This window comes from Lytechinus variegatus, chromosome 2 (assembly GCF_018143015.1).
Source record: "Lytechinus variegatus isolate NC3 chromosome 2, Lvar_3.0, whole genome shotgun sequence".
NCBI classification, from domain to species: domain Eukaryota; kingdom Metazoa; phylum Echinodermata; class Echinoidea; order Temnopleuroida; family Toxopneustidae; genus Lytechinus; species Lytechinus variegatus.
This window is the reverse complement of record NC_054741.1, coordinates 74,831,970-74,851,926: the sequence shown is the minus strand read 5'-3', so window position 1 is coordinate 74,851,926 and position 19,957 is coordinate 74,831,970. Positions and strand designations below refer to the sequence as shown.

General features: G+C 35.6%; 1 protein-coding gene across 1 annotated transcript in view; it reads left to right on the top strand.

Annotated features, from left to right (window-relative positions):
• Positions 1-237: 237 nt before the first annotated feature.
• Positions 238-19,957, top strand: part of LOC121406956 (L-rhamnose-binding lectin SML-like) — a 32,665-nt gene continuing 12,945 nt past the window's right edge. Inside the window, exons 1-2 of the mRNA XM_041597829.1 lie at positions 238-385; positions 8,934-9,161. Of these exons, the coding sequence (XP_041453763.1) occupies positions 319-385; positions 8,934-9,161 (295 nt within the window). The 5' untranslated portion in view covers positions 238-318. The remainder of the gene's footprint in view (positions 386-8,933; positions 9,162-19,957) is intronic.

Genomic DNA, 19,957 nt, shown 5'->3' with positions numbered 1-19,957 from the left:
GACTGTGGGATACACACACACACACACCCACACACACACATATATATATGTATGTGTGTGTGTTTGTGTGGGTGGGTGCCCTGTGTATACATAAAGGAACAATGGTAAACTCAATTCTACCCCACACCTTTGAGGAGAGATTTCAGCCATGTCAGCACCCCCACTGAAAAAGCGCGCAAAGCGTACCCGAGATCGATTCTATTTATCTCATTAAAATGTGATAGAATTGTCACTTTACTTATTGGAAAGGGAGAGACAGGATGCACAACTGAAAGGCCTACTGATACATTTTGAAAGCGAGTTCCATTTCCAGTCAAAATGAAGCGACGTCTGCTGTTTGCTCTGGTTGCATCTATTCTACTGACTGAATTATTGGTCGAAACTAGTGAGTATAATGGAGAAGCACTCCCTGCCGCAGGGATGTCCAATAATTTGTTAATAGGTTCCAGGCATCTTTTTTTTATAGGTATGCATGTGTTCCAATTATTTAAAGAAGAAATCGGGTATGCCATTTCCATCTGATTTCTCACGCGTTTTAATATCAAGATTTGTCTTTTACAGAGGATGAGCATGAGGCGCCATAAAAGTTATTATCTTTGACATTCATTTTCCCCCAAAACCTTTACCCAAATTTTATTATCCAAATGACGAAATTCAGCATTGGAAACGTTCAATTTTAATAAGCATTCATTATTTTTTCATGAGTAATTTGATCCTGCTATACCTATAACTCGCCAGTAAGAATTACATGTTGATCCGTCATTGATAGAATAAGTAATAAGAAATTATCTTATAATCTAGGTGTCGATTTGTCTACATTTACTTAATGTGATATCATCAATATTGTACTAAATTTTGTTTGTGTTTTGTATTCACTTTTATAAAAAAAAATTATGTATACAGTATAGTTGTAATTCACTTATCATTGTATGTATATATGACTATTTTGTGAAGCAGGCCTTTGGGCGCTGAAAAGAATGCCCTGTTTTTAAATAAAACTAAATGATTGAATTAATGAATAAATAAGATCACAAATAAGTGGTAAAAGTAAAAATTACAAATGGAAATCATATAAGCTGCAAGGCAGAACAATGTATTACATTAAAGCTTAAAGCTTACTAAGTTTTAAGCTTATTAGGTGCTTGCCAACTGAGTAATTTTGCCAATGAAAAAAAAAGAAACAAACAAACAAAAACAAATTAGTTGGCTTGGAAATGAGACTTTATCGTGCTTCTTAACGGTCAGGATTACATGACGTCAATTTAAGTTGGGATGGTTGAGAGTACATGGAAGAATAGATTACATAGAATAATAGTACGGAGAATAGATTTTTTTAATGGCTTTATTTTTCACGAGAGAATAATTATAATGAGAGAGCGATTTAGAAAAAATTCAAAAGCTGAAGTTCTAAAACTCAATTACTCAATCAATTTTGGTCAATTACTGTTAAAATGGCATTATTGCGAGGTGTGGCGAGCGTGCATCACCAGCTCAAACTTTCAATAAAAAATTCCGAGCAGGTTTTTGCTATCATTAAAAGCATGTGCATCTAACCATGGACCCTAGGGTCCATGAGGTAACTGAAGAATTAACACAAGCGCAAAACAAGAATTTAAATATTCTGACCGGAAAAGGAACCTCTTAAAGGTCAAGTCCAGCTCAGAAAAGTTTTGATTTGAATCAATAGAGAAAAATCAGACAAGCACAACGCTGAAAATTTCATCAAAATCGGATGTAAAATAAGAAAGTTATGACATTTCAAAGTTTCGCTTATAATTTTTTTTACAAAATAGGTATATGAACGAGCCAGTTACATCCAAATGAGAGAGTTGATGATGTCACTCACTATTTCTTTTGTTTTTTATCGTTTGAATTATACAATATTTCAATTTTTACGAATTTGACGATTAGGACCTCCTTGCCTGAAGCACAAAATGTTAAAATAATGGAATTCTACATGTTTAGGGAGGAATGAAACTTAATTTCACATGACAATGACGAGAAAATCAAAATATATCAAATTTCATATAATAAAATACAAAAGAAATAGTGAGTGAGTGATGTCATCAGTTCCCTCATTTGCATACCGACCGATATGTGCATATAACTGTTTTGTGAAATGAAGCGAAACTTTGAAAAGTCATAACTTTCTTATTTTACATCCGATTTTCAGTGTTATGCTTGTTGAATATTTCTCTTTTTTATTCAAATCAAGTTTTTGTTGGGGTGGACTTGTCCTTTAAGGACTCCATTGAGTGACCATTTTAGGTTACATATTTTAATAATCGAATAATGCGAGTGCGAAGCGCGAGCTGAAAAATTATAATATTCCAGTCTGAAAATTAATCTAAAATGTATAGTTTAAAAAGAGTATTTATTTGAAAAAAAAATCGGAATTTCCCATTTTTGAAAAATAACATTTCCCTGTTATTTCTTTTGGGGTGAAGTCTTTTGAGGTCTGGGAAAAAATCAATTCTGAAGTTGTAAAACTCGCTTTTTGGTCAATTATGGACCTACTAATTACTGTTTAAAGGGCATCATTGTAAGATGTTGCGAGCGAATCATGATCGAGCTCAAACTTTCTGAAATTTCATGTAGGCCTAATAAGACATAACAACAATGATAATAACGTTGGTATTATTTACTAAGGGAAGCCACTTCATTACTGAAAACTGTTCTCCCAGCGGGCCCTACTAATATTATTACCCCGGCTTTAGCTGGGCTGCCTAGGCGCCCAAAGGAAGGCATTTAATGAATTTCTTCCTACCGGGTATCCATTCACCTCACCAGGTTTGAGTGCAGCACAGTGTGGATAAATTTCTTGCTGAAGGAAATTACGCCATGGCTGGTATTCGAACCTACGATCCTCTGTTTCATAGTCAGAAGACTAATCGACTGGGCCAAAACGCCCCACAAAAAGTCATCATTCCAAATATTTTTGTAATCATGAAAAAATGATTAACATTGTACCTCTAGGCATAACGATCAATAAAATTGTATTAACATTTATATTTTATATTTTATTTTTTATTTTACTTCAATCTATTCAAATTCCATTCAATAAAAAAACACAAGATAAAATATCACAGAAATACATAATTGATAAGAAAGCAATTAAACATACATGAATACAAAATGAAATTTGGGAGACTGCAAAAGACCGAAAGGTCTTGACGAGGCAGACCCCGAATGCCATCATGGCGATACATATATTGACCTATTAAAAATGAGGACATGAAGAAAAAAAAGTGCGGATGTCCTACCCCCCCCATCGGGAACTGGAAACCAGTGTTACAATTATAAATGATCTAAGTACACTTTAAGAAAATTCATGAGTCATATGATGATATGATGTGTTTTTTTTTAGCTTACGTTTAAAAGAATAAAGCGAAGAACATTCTTTTATTTCACGAGGCAGTGAGTGCCAAACATCGGGTCCTCTATGTCTGATGGATTTATAAGCAAGTACTGTTTTGGGATTACTAAGATGAAAATTGTTGGAACCTCTGGTATTGTGTTCATGAACCTGGATATTGCGTATAAACATTGAATTAAAATTGCTTGGAACCAAGTGATTAGCATAATTGAACATAAAATTTGCAGTTTGTAAGATATTGATATCAGATATTTTTAATATGTTCAGTTTTATGAAAATTGGATCGGTATGGGCTAAGTAGGGAGAACTTGTGCAAATTCTTATGGCTCTTTTCTGCAATAACAGTAAGGAATTAAAATTTCGTTTGGTTCCACAACCCCAAGCAATATTAGCATAAGATAAATAAGTTAATATGAAAGAATTGTACAATAGTATAATAGACTTTGACATTAACGTATCTTTTAGTTTGAACATAATACCAATAATTCTAGAAATATGTGTTCTTAGATGCTGAAAATGCAAATTCCAGTTTAAATGTTGATCGAGAATAACACCAAGAAATTTAACATTAGTTTTCCTTTCAATTAGGGTATTGTCTATTAAGATTTGGATCTGGTCTTCCATAATCTTTTTGTTTGTGTTGTGAAATATAACATAATTTGTTTTACTGAGGTTGAGATATAACTTATTACATTCTAGCCAGTTAGTTAATTTACGTAATTCTACATTGATGGTGTTTATCATTTTGTTAAAATCATGATAAGAATATAGTTGTGTCGTATCATCTGCAAATAACACTTAGCTAAGCATTTCAGAAGACTTTACAATGTCGTTCATATATATTATAAAAAGAAGCGGCCCAAGTATGGATCCTTGTGGGACGCCACACTGGAGCTCTAGTGTGATTTATGAACATCGACCTCAGTGTATTGAATTCTATTTTTTTTTAAATAATCTGTAAACCGTGCCAGAGGCGTACCCCTATAATGCCATAACATTCAAGTTTATGTATTAAAATTGAGTGATCGAGCGTGTCGAACGCTTTTGAAAGGTCCAAAAATAATCCGGTTATATATTGTTTTTTGGCAAGGGAGTTAGTTATTCTATCATATAAGTCCAAAACTGCTAATTCCGTTGAATGATGTCTCCTAAAACCATATTGGGCGGTGCAAAGTAATTTGTTTTTGTCTAAAAAATAATATACCTGGTTATGGATTATTCTTTTAAGATTTTAGATAAAGAGGGTAAAATAGATATGGGTCGGTAATTTTGACATTGGATCCGATTTCCCTTTTTAAATATTGGTACGACGCGTGCTAATTTGAAAGAATTCGGATAGCACCCAAGAGACAATGATAAAATGAAAATATGACATAGTGGATCTGCTATAAAGAAAATTATTTGTTTTAAGATAAATGAGTTGATATCGTCATGACCACAAGTTTTGGTATTTTTAAGGGATTTTACTATGGATATAACTTTGTGTGGTCTTACGGGTTTGAAAAATATCGAGTTTTCAGTTCGTTCAGGTAAAAAATCTTTAAAAGAGTGCTCATTGGTTATAAAAGTTTTGATGAAGTTGGCCCCATGTTTACAAAATATTTATTTAAGATATTTACAATTTTCTGTGGGTCACGAGTCTTTTCTTTTTCAGAGTACATTTCTTTTGTGAATTCTGTTCTTTTACCCCTGCCTAAGATATTGTTTAAGATGGACCAGGTAGCAGACATATTTCCCGACACTCTTTTAAGTTTATTTGTATAATACATTTTGCGTGATGCTCTAATAATGGCTGTTAGTTGTTACGATAAGCCTTAAATTTGTTATGTTGGACGATATTGCTATTTATTACCATTTATTACCATTCTTATTATGATCATCATTAGTATTATTTTTATTTTTATTACCAGCAGAAGCTCTTATTGAAAATGACATCCTTTCCTATACAAATCCTATTATCTAGAGGTTACTCGCAGGCGACAAACACACTTAATCCCCTGCATCCTTGAACCATTTGCTTAGGCAGCAATTGCTAAAATATCGAAATTAAGCCTATATGCTTGATCCGGGCACCTATTCCTTACAGCACACACATGTATCATCGTTCGTTATTACTATTATTGCATAATTATTGCATAATATCGTGTTTTCTTGTAAGGGCAACATCGTTCTTGTTACCAAAATGAATTAATTTCATTTTCGGAAATACGAACCTTATTTAATTTTCGGATTAACGAACCTTATTTCGTTTTAGGATTTACAAACCTTCGGATTAACGAACCTTATTTTGTTTTCGGATTTACAAACCTTCGGATTAACGAACCTCATTTCGTTTTCGGACTAACGAACCTTCGGAATTACAAACCTCATTTCGTTTTCGGACTAACGAGCCTTCGGAATCACGAACCTCATTTCGTTTTCGGAATAACGAAGCTTCGGAATTACGAATGTATGCGCATATAAACGTAATTTTATTTAGATATATGGTGGAGCCAGAATTTTAGCCATGCTTATCTACATTATTTAGGGCCACTTAACAATGTGCAAAATTTTAATGGCAGAGGGCAATTCCACCGTGAATCACGTTACATTGAAGGAACATCGACTTCATCCACAAGTTCTAAATAATTCCGTGAGTTCTAAATATATCATGCACAATCTCCTACGCTCTAAAAATATTGGTAAAAAGTGTTCCATTATGGTAATTATATGTCCAACCAACATTAGGCATTTCTTTTGGGCATTTTTATTTATCCAGTGTGATGAAAATTTTTCCCATTCTAAAGTAATTGCTGCTCATTTTTTGTCTCACCTGCGAAGCAAAGTGAGACTATAGGCGCCGCTTTTCCGACGGCGGCGGCGGCGTCAACATCAAATCTTAACCTGAGGTTAAGTTTTTTAAATGACGTCATAACTTAGAAAGTATATGGACCTAGTTAATAAAACTTGGCCATAAGGTTAATCAAGTATTACTGAACATCCTATTAGAGTTTCATGTCACATGACCAAGGTCAAAGGTCATTTAGGGTCAATGAACTTAGACCATGTTGGAGGAATCAACATCGAAATCTTAACCTGAGGTTAAGTTTTTGAAATGTCATCATAACTTAGAAAATATATGGACCTAGTTCATGAAACTTGGACATACGGTTAATCAAGTATCACTGAACATCCTGCATGAGTTTCACGTCACATGACCAAGGTCAAAGGTCATTTACGGTCAATGAACTTTGGCCGAATTGGGGATATCTGTTGAATTCCCATCATAACTTTGAAAGTTTATGGATCTGATTCATGAAACTTGGACATAATAGTAATCAAGCATCACTGAACATTTTGTGCAAGTTTCAGGTCTCATGATTAAGGTCAAAGGTCATTTAGGGTCAATGAACTTTGGCCGAATCGGGGGTATCTGTTGAATTACCATCGTAACTTTGAAAGTTTATTGGTCTAGTTCATTAAACTTGGACATTAGAGTAATCAAGTATCACTGAACATCCTGTGCGCGTTTCAGGTCACATACCAAGGTCAAAGGTCAATGAACTTTGGCCGAATTGGGTGTATCTGTTGAATTACCATCCTAACTTTGAAAGTTTATGGATCTGATTTATGAAACTTGTACATAAGAGTAATCAAGTATCACTGAACATCCTGTTCGAGTTTCAGGTCACATGATCAAGGTCAAAGGTCATGTAAGGTCAATGAACTTTGGCCATGTTGGGGTTTTTTGTTGAATAACCATCATATTTCTGTAAGTTTATTGGTCTAGTTCATAAAAAGTGGACATAAGAGTAACCATGTATCACTGAACCCCACTGAACATCTTGTGCGAGTTATAGTAGTATTCAAAGTCAGCACTATTGCTATATTGAACCGCGTGATGCAGGTGAGACGGCCAGAGGCATTCCACTTGTTAACCTTACTGGACGATACGCTTCCCGTATTGAGTAAAATACTACCCCAATTGGTTGGAAACATAATTACCCTCTTGGTGGTAAAAATTTTACTCACTATTTTTTTACAGTGTGATGTGTCTCTGTGAAAGAGCGCCCAGTTCATGAAACGAAAGTTTGTAGATTCGATCCCCGGCCGGCCTATAGCAAAGACTATTAAATTAAAACACCCTGTATTCTTGCCGGGCTCTCGACTTCTGATAATTATTTAATTATCATACAGTAGAAAAAAATCTGAACAAAAGTCTTTCATCAGAAAAGTATTTTAATTTGGTTGTATGCGCCATGATGTGTTGGTACTTCGATCCATTTGGGTGGTGAGGGGGTGAGGGGCAGCATTTAAAAGACAACAGTGGTAAATTTCAATTTGTCAATGGGTGTTGAAATAAAGTGTTTTTTTACAGTTGCTACAGGTGAAAAACCTTAAAAGGTGTCAAATACAGGATTAAGAAAGGTTTTTAAATCTCTAAGAGAGTAATATGATAAAATGCAAAATAAACGGTTAATGGTTCCCTAATTTGCAGACCGATAAAGGTTCTGTCAAAGTAAGAGAAACTTTACAATGCCATAATGTCATTAATTTCTTATTCTACATCAAAGTTTGATGAAATTCTCAGCACAAGGATGTTTTTCTTTGTTGAAAAATAACTGAAAAATTGGATCACCGTGGTTTGGATCGAACTGCATGAATTTGAAACTGTTTATTCTTGTTTGGAACATGAGTGAAAGGGCCTTTTCTTCTTTATTTTCCTTCTTGTTTTCCCTCCCGTGCTAGTGATTCCTATATTCTAGTAATATGCTTCATATTGAATCTCTTTCTCTATGGATTATATTTTTTTCTTTTATCTTTGTTATTGTTGTAGTTAAAGCCGAAATAAAAGTTTAATTTTAACATTTAGCATGTTTAGCTTTGTTCATTCGTAATGTCTCTATCCGTTAGGTAACATATGAAATTAACAAAACTATAGAGGCCGTTCTCATTACGCTTTCTAAAACTAGTTTACTGGAAACTGATTCAGGAAACCACTTTCATGACTTTGGAAGATCGCTTTGCTAGCGTTCTCACTTGATCACAAGAAAGTCGTTTTCAAAATCACTTCACGTAAAGCGCTCTTGTTGCTATGGAAACGCTCTCAGTGTGGTGAGACGTTTCGCGCGAAATTCGAAACCGCAGCATAGGCATTCTACACCTGTTGTGTGGAGTAGCGCGCTCAAAATGTGCGAAGATCGCTTCCCGAAGAACGGTTGTGTCCTCACTTACAGTAAAACCAGTTTAACGAGGCAAAGCGATCTTGAAAACTACATCGCGAGGTGGTTTTCCAAACTGGTTTGGAAGATCGCTTCCAAGACCGCTTTGACCGTTCTCACTACGCGTTAAACTAGTTTCCACTAAACTAGTTTCCAGTAAACTAGTTTTAGGAACGTAGTGAGAACAGCCTCTATGATATTTTCAAGGAAATTCGATATACACTGTGGTGTTGAAAGTATGCTATAATGATAAACCCCACGTGAGCTCCCCCGAACGGTGACATCCAGCCTGTACACCAGTGATACTCAGTATGGGATTCTTCTCTCACTAATATCATCTATGCTTTCTATTTCAGTGAGTGAATTCACTAGTACACAGGCCCCGACATCTTGTAGACGCCCTCCATCTATGGCGGGAGATATAGAGTTGAATTACACCTTACCTATCTATCCGCCATGTGGAGAGTTCACACTTGGCAACGGTTCGGTGATAATCAAGATCCCTAAACTGCTTCCTACACCATTCTTCAAGAGTTGTAGGAGAGATGGTATTCCGGCTGGGCATCGGATCTGCAGATCACCAGGTAAGAGAGAACAATAAAATGGCTCAAAACAGTGTAAAATTTACATTGCACTTACACAAGATGGAAAACGAGAACATACAGGAACACGGTTCAAAAGTCATCGATTGGCCACGAAGATGTCCACGGTTGTATAATAAAATGTCAAAATGATTTTGGGAGTATGGGATTCATAACGACACAGAAGTTCTGGATTATGTTGTGACATACCTTTCTGTAAATTATGTCCTCGATTTCCATCTTAAAAGTGCATTCATGTGAAGATTTGTGAGGAGGAATGTGGATAAGGGTGTATGTCGGCAGTGTGTGTGTGTGTGTACAACTGAATCTGAGGGCTGTGGATAGGAGATCATACAAGGAAAGAAATGGGGAAAAAACAGAAAAAGAAAAGGAAATCAGGAAAAAAGAAGAATTTTTGCTATTCTTGTAAATGTTCCCTCTCCAATATCTCCTCTCTTTTCCCTTCTGCCTTTGTCTCTACTTGCGTTCTTTTCGTATTGTGATTTTTTTTTGTCCTTTCGTATGTCATCCAGTCATTTAATATTTCTTTCCTTGATCTATCGCTAGAATGTAAGACCAATACCAATATTCTCATCTATTTTAAATGTTCCCCTTCATGAAATTAAACGCAGCGAAGTTTTTCCTTTTTTGTATCCCATTTTCTTAATTTCTGTTTCTCCCTCACCCGTATGGGCTTGCCAGATATTGTACATGAAATTTATATAATTTAACATTGATATTGTCTGACAGAAACTGAATTGATATTAAAGGTCAAGTCCACCTCAGAAAAATGTTGATTTGAATCAATAGAGAAAAATCAGACAAGCACAATGCTGAAAATTTCATCAAAATCGGATGTAAAATAAGAAAGTTATGACATTTTAAAGTTTCACTTATTTTCAACAAAATAGTTATATGAACGAGCCAGTTACATCCAAATGAGAGAGTCGGTGATGTCACTCACTATTTCTTTTGTTTTTTATTGTTTATTATTATTATACAATATTTCAATTTTTACGAATTTGACGATTAGGACCTCCTTGCCTGAAGCACAAAATGTTAAAACAATGGAATTCCACGGGTTCATGGAGGAATGAATCTTCATTTCACATGATAATGACGAGAAAATAAAAATATTTCACATTTCATATAATAAAATACAAAAGAAATAGTGAGTGAGTGATGTCATCAACTCTCTCATTTGGATGTAACTGGCTCGTTCATATAACTATTTTGTTGAAAATAAGCGAAACTTTAAAATGCCATAACTTTCTTATTTTACATCCGATATTGATGCTTGTTGAATTTTTCTCTTTTTATTCAAATCAAGTTTTTCTTGGGGTGGACTTGTCCTTTAAAGGGGAATCCAGCCTTGGTCATAAAATGGTGTGTTGGGAAGGAGAAAAATAAATTAAACAGAATGGTGAAAGTTTGAAAGAAATCGGACAAGCAACAAGAAAGTTATTGCTGTTTTAAAATTGAGATCACTAATACTATGTAGATTTCAAATTGGCAACTAGGTAATTAAATTATGATAAGGGGCAAGGACAACTTTCCCATAGGCAATGTACTTTATTATCAGGGATTTGTGGTTTTCTCCCAAGTACCCATTACCCTGGGGCTGTAATCTAAATATAACCCAGGTAGTATATTGTTTTATGTCCTCATGACAGAAAAATATAATTTGAAATAAAACTTTTGGGAAAAATGATAATTTAGCCATAATTTGCATTGGAGTACATGGAAGAGTAGTTCTTGATTACATCACTTTGACATCCCATATGTGGCCAATTTGAAGTCTCCATGGGTATAGTGATTACCAATATTTACAACTTTTAAAAATTCTTAACTTTCTTGGTGTTTGTCCAATATTGTTCTAACTTTCAGCTATCAAATTGTCTGATTTTTCTTTTCCTTGTAAAAACAAGTTTTTATTTGGGTTGGATTCCCCTTTAATGTCTTAAATACAACTTTTGGCCATCGTACAATAATTCAGAATGATGACCACGCCCACTACCAGTATTTCACTCTGATCCTTATCACTCTAGGTAGGAATATGATTAGTAAAATTCTGGGTAGAAAGTTGATTGTTGTTACTTAATCATCCACGAACTTCAAGGCCGCTTAACATGAAACCCCCATACACATAATTATATTGTAGTCGGCTAATTAAGCTAATTATTATTAAGTCCATTTGCAGCATTTCTCTAGAGGCTATTTATAACACACAAAAAGGGTTTGGTTAATTGATTTGCACTGCAACTTCCTTTCTTTCTACATCCCCCTTTCTGTTTATCGCATTCTCTCTAAGTTTTTTTGTTTGAAATTTTCACCATGTAAAATGAATAATCACATGAGCCCCCCCAAAAAAAAAACAAACACACGAAATGCTAAGTGAAAACTATAGACAAAGAATGTATAGCAAGAACAAACTATAAACTTTTTTGTTTTGCCAAGCAGAGTCACTTGAATTTTTTTTTTTTAGAAAGAATCACTTGAATTTTTTTCAATTTCATTTTTGAGTGGAATTCAAGATCACAGGAAAATCATGTACAGTACATATTTCATTGAATCAAAAATATTTTTGACTGGCCTTAAGTGAAAAACAAGCTTTAAACGGATATTGCAACATATGGATGAACAGTACAGCTGGCTTTAACTTAATTGGGCAAATCTCCATTGCGCTTGTCACTTTTTCAATTCATTTCTAAATCATATAAACGTGTATGCCACCAAAGAGTTGTTATATGAAGATTGTGTAATACGCCGAAAAAAGTTTTACATGATGACTTTTGCGATTTTTGTATGATTTTTTTGCGTTCGGTTGTCCAATCAAAATAAAATAACACACATCTGCTTGTTTTTTCCTCTGTTTAATAGAGAACCAATCCAAAGCATGGAATAGGTTGAAAATCTAAATTCCTGATATCCAGTCACAAAATGTTGAGTAAGATGCGCATACATTCGTAATTCCGAAGCGTCGTTATACCGAAGGTTCGAATATTCCGAAGGTTCGTTATTCCGAAGGTTCGTTAGTCCGAAAACGAAATGAGGTTCGTAATTCCGAAGGTTCGTTAGTCCGAAAACAAGGTAAGGTTCGTAATTCCGATGGTTCGTTAATCCGTAAACGTAATGATTAAAGAACCTTATTTCGTTTTCGGACTAACTAACCTTCGGAACAACGAACCTTATTTCGTTTTCGGACTATTGAACCTTCGGAACATCGAACCTTATTTCGTTTTCGGATTATCGAACCTTCGGAATAACGTCACAAATGTTCGGATTAACGAACCCTTTAACGTTTACGGATTAACGAACATCGAGGTATAGGCAATTTACGTGTTTCGGAATTAGGAACCTTCGGAATAAAGAACCGTTGGAATTACGAACCTTCAGAATTACGAAGTGTAACCGTAAGACGGGTGCTCGAAATGTCTTTAATTTAAATAAAATAGGAATATTAATAATAGTTATAATATATGAAAATAAAACAAAAAAATGATTAAATTATCGTATTCAATGAAATCTCATTCACTCACTGGTTCGATGTGAGATGAGAATAGAAAAAATAGGATTATTTTCATGAATAAGGGGTACCTTTTGATGTAAATTTTGAAGCATCAAGCTGGCGTATTAAATGACTATTATCTGATAAATAGTCTGGCCAGTGAGGTCATGACCTCAGGAGGGGTATTAGAACCTGACTGCTACTGTGGCGTTACACTAATATACTCAGTGAGCCAGTACTGCCAGCAAACGCCAACGCCGAGCCCCAGGCGGCGGAAAATAACCTGGCCAACTCAGGTACCCTGAGAGGGTAGTGGGACCCTGATGGAGGAAATGCCATCTAAAGGCGGAGGAATCATAATTGATCAACGGCATCCACAACTCACCAACATGCAACTGTGGCCAGCATGGTGAGTCAAGGCCACACTCCCTCAAGACTATGGCAGCACAAAGAAAGAAATGGCCCTCAGTCCCCAGCAGCTCTGGATTGCCCAGCTACGGGAGCGGCTGTGGTAAGGAAGGAGCAGAGGGTGCTAAGAATCTCTGGGCTAGGACAGGCTCCTTAAAGGATGTGACCATCTGTACATATAATGTACGTTCCCTTTTAGGAGAGGATAGGCTATATGATCTGGAAAAAGAACTAGGCAACATCACATGGGACATAGTCGGATTGTGTGAGGTTAGACGCCGTGGGGAACATCTACAACAACTAAAAAGTGGACATTTGCTGTACACAAGGAGAAAGGAGGAAAGTAGCATAGGAGGGGTTTGCTTATTCACAAGACCATAGCATCCAATGTCATTAGCTACAAGAGCACTTCAGACAGAGTATCCCAGATTATCCTAAAAATCTCCAAGAAACAAACCATGAAAATCATCCAAGTATACCTTCCAACTTCTAGCCATGCGGACGAAGAGGTTGATATGGTCTATGAGGAAATTGCTAAACTACTTGATGAAGACAAAGCAAATTTTACTATAGTTATGGGAGATTTCAATGCTAAAGTTGGTAAAAGGGAAGATAATAGTGAGATGATGCTAGGTAAATTTGGAATAGGCACTAGGAATGATAGGGGAGATCGTCTACTGGAATTTGCTTCAAGCAGAGGTCTTAAGGTAATGAACTCTTTCTTCAAGAAAAAGGAACATCGAAAATGGACTTGGCAAAGCCCAAATGGCACTACCAGGAACGAAATCGATTTTATTCTAACAAACAGACCGGACATCATCACAGACGTTTCCGTGCTAAATCGTTTCAATACTGGAAGTGACCACAGGCTTGTGAGTGCTAAAATGCATGTCAATTTCAAGCTAGAAAGAAGTAAACTAATAAGGAAGAAGAATGCCAGCCTAAATGTGGACAAACTTAAACAATGTAAGGATGAGTTTCAACTACAGCTAAGGAACAGATTCCAAGTGCTTCAGGATGAAGTAAACCAGGTAGATATAAATGATATCTACAATAAATTTTCTCACACTGTCCAAACTTGTGCTCTTGAGATAGCAGGTAAAAGGGAAAATCAAACAACTGACAAGATCACAAAGGAGACACTCGATCTGATGGGAAAAAGGAGACAGATGAAGGTATCAACACAGAAGGATAGCATAGAGTATACAGAATTGTGTAAAACAATAAGAAAACGTATGAAAAGTGAAATTCGCAGCTTCAACATAAAGAAAGTCCAAGAGACCATAACAAATAATAGCAGCTATAAACGTAAACTCTCCAGTGGGAAATCACAACTGATAGCTATTAAAGGGGAGGATGGAAGTGTTATTCATGACAGAGACCAGATAATTAATCATGTGAAGATTTTCTTTCAACACTTGTACTCCAGCAAGGTCCATGTTGATGCACCAATCATTGCTCGAGATGCAGATGAGGACATAACTCCGGTAGGAGTAGATGAGGTTGCTAAAGCCTTACAAGAAATGAAGCGTGGTAAAGCACCAGGCAGCGATGAGGTGCTGGTGGATGTCCTTAAAGATGGAGGCGATGTCATCTTAGAACAGCTGGCCAAGCTGTTTACACTCTGTTTAGTAAAAACACAAACACCAGACAGCTGGAACAATGCAATCATAATCCTCATCCACAAGAAAGGAGACATAAAGGATATTAAAAACTATAGGCCAATTAGCTTACTTTCAAACACCTACAAATTATTTACAAAAGTTCTAACAAACAGAATCACTGGAACTCTAGATTTTAATCAACCGAGGGAACAAGCCGGATTCAGAAGTGGTTTCTCTACTACAGACCATCTCCACACACTAAACCAATTATTAGAGAAGACTTGCGAATACAGACAACCCTTGTGTGTGGCATTTGTAGACTTTGCACAAGCTTTTGATAGTGTAGAATTTCAGGCAGTAATAACAGCCTTACAGGTACAAGGTGTGCACCATAGCTACATTAAACTAATTCAGGAAATGTATAGCCAAGCAACTGCAACCATTCACCTGCACAAAGACAGTGATGAATTCCCCATTAACAGAGGAGTGCGACAGGGAGATACCATTTCACCCAAACTGTTCAACGCTGCACTGGAGGAAATAATACGTAAAAAAGACTGGGAAAGTACAGGGCTAAACATTGATGGCGAGTGTCTCCATCACCTAAGGTTTGCCGATGATATCATTCTAATCACTGATGATGGCCTCAAGCTAGAAAATATGCTTAACGATCTCAACACTGAAAGTAACAAAGTAGGGCTGAAGATCAACATGAAAAAGACAAAAGTAATGTTCAACAAATTTGCTACGGAGCAAAGAATCATAATGGATAATTCTGAAATCGAGAGAGTAGATCATTATATCTACCTTGGGCAATATGTCAGAATGGATCATGAACAACTGGAAGAAGTTAAAAGGAGGACAAGAGCTGGATGGATCGCTTTTGGGAATTTCAATGACATTATGAAGAGCAATATGCCAATTTGCCTTAAAAGAAAAGTCTTTAATCAATGTGTTATACCGGCAATGACCTATGGTTCCGAAACCTGGTCTGTAACAAAAAAAATTGAACAGAAATTAAAAACCACTCAACACAGTATGGAACGTATAATGCTAGGGATATCAAAACGCGATAGGAAAACCATACAATGGATTAGGAGCCAGACTAAAGTAATAGACATAATCAAAGCAATTAAATCAATGAAATGGAGATGGGCTGGCCACCTTGCAAGATCACATGATAATAGGTGGACCAAACGCATCACAGAATGGAGACCATGGCTAGGATCACGAAATCGGGGTAGACAGAAATTGAGATGGAGTGACGAGCTCACAAAATTCATTGGTATAAATTGGATTGCGTCAGCACAAGACAAGCACCTTTGGCACCAACTTGAGGAGGCCTTCGCCCTGCAGTGGGCTGAACATGGTTGATATGATGATGATGATGATGATCTGATAAACACTTGAAAGTCTTACGAGGTGTTAATCACTTTTGTTGCTTTGAAAATACTAAATGATGATTTCAGGGGTTTGAGTTCCCCGTCGAAATGTAAAGATCATTCGATTTAAGATTTATTACAGCGTAACTATACATTAAAAAATCAATACAAATATACATTTTATCATGAAGTAGATAAATATGACATTTTTTTTTTCATTTTTCTACGCAATATATTGCTCTATACAGTTCACTTATGAAACCAATTTAATCAACGTCAGTTCATCAACAGTCTCTTGGTTTGAGACCTAGCTATATCGCCCCCACCAACACACACACACCGTTCATACCCGGTTCGCATGGACTTTTAAAATAGGTGTTAATAATTAGTATCTTTTAGGAGAAGAATGATTGTTTAGTCATACATGCACAACTTGTATGAATATTCAGAATTCATAGAAGGTATACATACCGGCTTTGTTGTTGTTTTCCCCCCAAAACTCAGGCGCAGTTCTACGAGGGGATGGGGCTTTGGGTGGTCAAGCCCCCATGCCCCGAATCCTACATACTACATACGATTTACGATAGACCATTTCCCTCATATTGGAATGACCAACGTCAAAGTTTTCTCAAGCCCCCCCCCCCAGACAAAAAAAATTACTCTAGAACCGCGTCAGTTTTATTTGTTCAGATTTCTTTCTTGATATACCAAAAATTAATCAGCCCTTAATATTAATATCATTTCAAAAGTAAAGACTTTTCTATTACTTGTCCTCTTTTGAACCACATACAGTCGTAATTAATTGGTTTCTATGATATCTGCCGTGGGCGACCGCCTAAATAAATCATGAGAACAACACTAGTAATAATGTAACTCCAAACTTTTCGTCAAAACGGTGTTTTTATATGTCATCCATCTTTCGTAGACAGTACTGGAACAAAACCAATTATCAAATTGGACCGATGCAGCTTTAATGTGGGTACAGCAGAGGACTGATTCTATTACCGAACAAAATAAACACGTTATGCTCATTTTCCTCTCATTTGATAATGATAACAACTTTCAATATTTATATAGCACCCAATACAATTTTTTTCAAGCACTATGTACCCCGGTTTCTTTCTTTTTTTCAAATTAACACAAGTTATTTTTTTATGCTCGCAATTCATTAAAGTAGAATATTTCATTTACTTCTTTTATGTTGATGTTGTGGTTGTTTTCGGGAGCTTCACATTGGGGACCGTGGCCTAGAAAAATAAGACAATCTACTCTAGCCCCAACCCCGCATTTGAATTCTAAAATAACGTGTTTGCATGCATGGGTGAGCACTCGAAGCGGGAAACGAATGCAGGAATTCTGTGAACACACGTATTATACTGCATATTTCATCAATTTGCGAATTCAAAGATAAAAAATATCATTTCCCACAACGTTCCATTTTCTTCCCCGTGTACTCTTTCTCCGCAGTTACACCTCTGATACAAATTGCACTAATGAGACGAGATAGTGTACGAAAGCTCAACAATAGTTTGCTATTGATAATATTCACTGAAAATATGTTTAAGATAATCCCAAAATAAAAATGATTTAAAAAAGATATCAAAGTATTTCTGGTACTTGTCATCTTTTTAATCACCTACTTTGTTTTGTTCCTTAATATTTTCTGTCGTGGGCGACAGTCTGAATAAATCATGAGAAAAATATTAAGGCAATTAACTCCAAACTTTTCATCAAAGCGGTTTTTTATGCCAGCCGCCTTTCATGGAATAAAAGCAATTATCAAATTGGAGCGATCCACTTTCAAATGAATATTTTATATATCTTTTTCAAAGACCATTATACGATTTCTGAATGACATATTCATTTCTATTTGGTTGCTAATCGTATGGTAAAAAGTACAAGATTCTGTATGGACTTTATGCTACTGGTAGCTTTTTGTGTGATCTACGACGACAAACACTTGCTCTTTCTATTCAAACAGATTTCTTTACGCATCCTATTTGTCAATATAAACGAAGGACGAATTCATCCACTCGTCAATGATTACCTGCTGATTACCTGACAAGTTCATTTTGCTGTTCACAATTATTTCTTTGGGATGTTGATCTGATACAAAAGTACTCCAGAGTGCAATTTGTAATCAGATGAAATGTAATTATGCACAAAAGGTTTGCTGGATGAAGAATCAAACAAAGCGTGAAAAATTTAACTTCTGTGCACGCACACATTCACTCCTCCACACCCACACATAACACATCACCTTTCTCGCTCACACACACACACCCACCCGCGCAAACATCCACCTCCACCTACACATACGCTTTTTAAAAATCTTCATAAACCCATCATAAAGCAGTGTTTCCTTATCTCTCTGGTTTTTTATTACTTTGGTTAACAGTGTCCAACTGTCCCATTGTTTAACTTCAATATCGCTTGCCTGATTTGGAAACAGTTACTCATGTTGGGTCCTTCACAAATGTGTGGGTGTGTGAACTCTAAAATATCGAATGTTAAATCAACATATGAAAGGTTGGAGGAGTGACAACCTTTTCCGAATGTTACATCCAACCTTGTATAAAGCTGATTCCAACATTTTAAGTGTTGGGTAAAACCATTTAAAGTGGTAAATGCAACAGTTAGAAAATGTTGTCACTCCTCCAACCTTACAAATATTAAGTTAACATTTCTTGTTTTTAGAGCGTGGGTTCAACAATTCGTTTGTTGAATAAATCAAGAGAACAATATTGAAGCAATTTACTCCAAACTTTTAATCAAAATTTGAGTTTTTATGCCATCCCTCTTCCATGGAATTGGAGCGATCAACCTGCCAATGGATATGTTATATATATTTTTCAAAGGCCATTATGTGACTTCTGAATGACATATTCAATTCAATTTGGTTGTTGTTAATCATGTGTTTAAATATAAAATACAGGATGAAAGTAAGAAGATTCTGTATCGAATTTATATTACAGGTTTATTTTTGTGATCTACGACCACAAACACTTGCTAATTTGATTAAAAGAAAATCTTCACGCATCCTATTTGTCAATAAAAATGAAGGACGAATTCATGGACTCCTCAATGATTACCTGCTGATTACCTGACAAAATTTACAAATCTTCACTTTATATCAACAAGAAAAAATACAGAATAAAGTATCCCAAAACTGAAGCAAATAACGATGGAATGAAATGCTTTAAAAATACTTTTTTACTTAAAGATCAAGTCCACCCCAGGAAAATGCTGACTTCAATGAATAATTAAACTATAGGATAATGCTGAAAATTTCATCAAAATCGGATGTAAAATTAGAAAGTTATGACATTTCAAAGTTTCGCTTATTTTTCACAATACAGTGATATGCACAACTATGTCAGTCAGTCGATAATGTCACTCACTATTTATTTTGTTTTTTATTGTTTGAATTATACAATATTTCATTTTTTCAGATTTGACAATAAGGACCAAATTGACTGAACCATATAGTATTAAAAACAATGCTAATTCCACATGTTTAAGGAGGAATTAATCGTTGTATCACTCAGCAATGAGGAGAAAATTAGAATACGAAAGAAAAAGTGAGTGGATGACGTCATAGTCTCCTCATTTGCATAACAGCCAGGATGTGCATATAACTGTTTAGTGAAATTAATTGATTAAGCGAAACTTTAAAATGTCATAACTGTCTTATTTCACATCCGATTTTGATGAAATTTTCAGTGTTATGCTTGTTGGATTTTTCTCTTTCTATTAAAATCAACTTTTTATTGGGGTGGACTTGTCCTGTACAAAAAGCAAACTTAACTGAGCCCCAAACACTCCATGTAACTTAATAATGATAAATATTGAAAGGTTTGCAGAAAAAAACATAATTATTATCATTGCATCACTAAT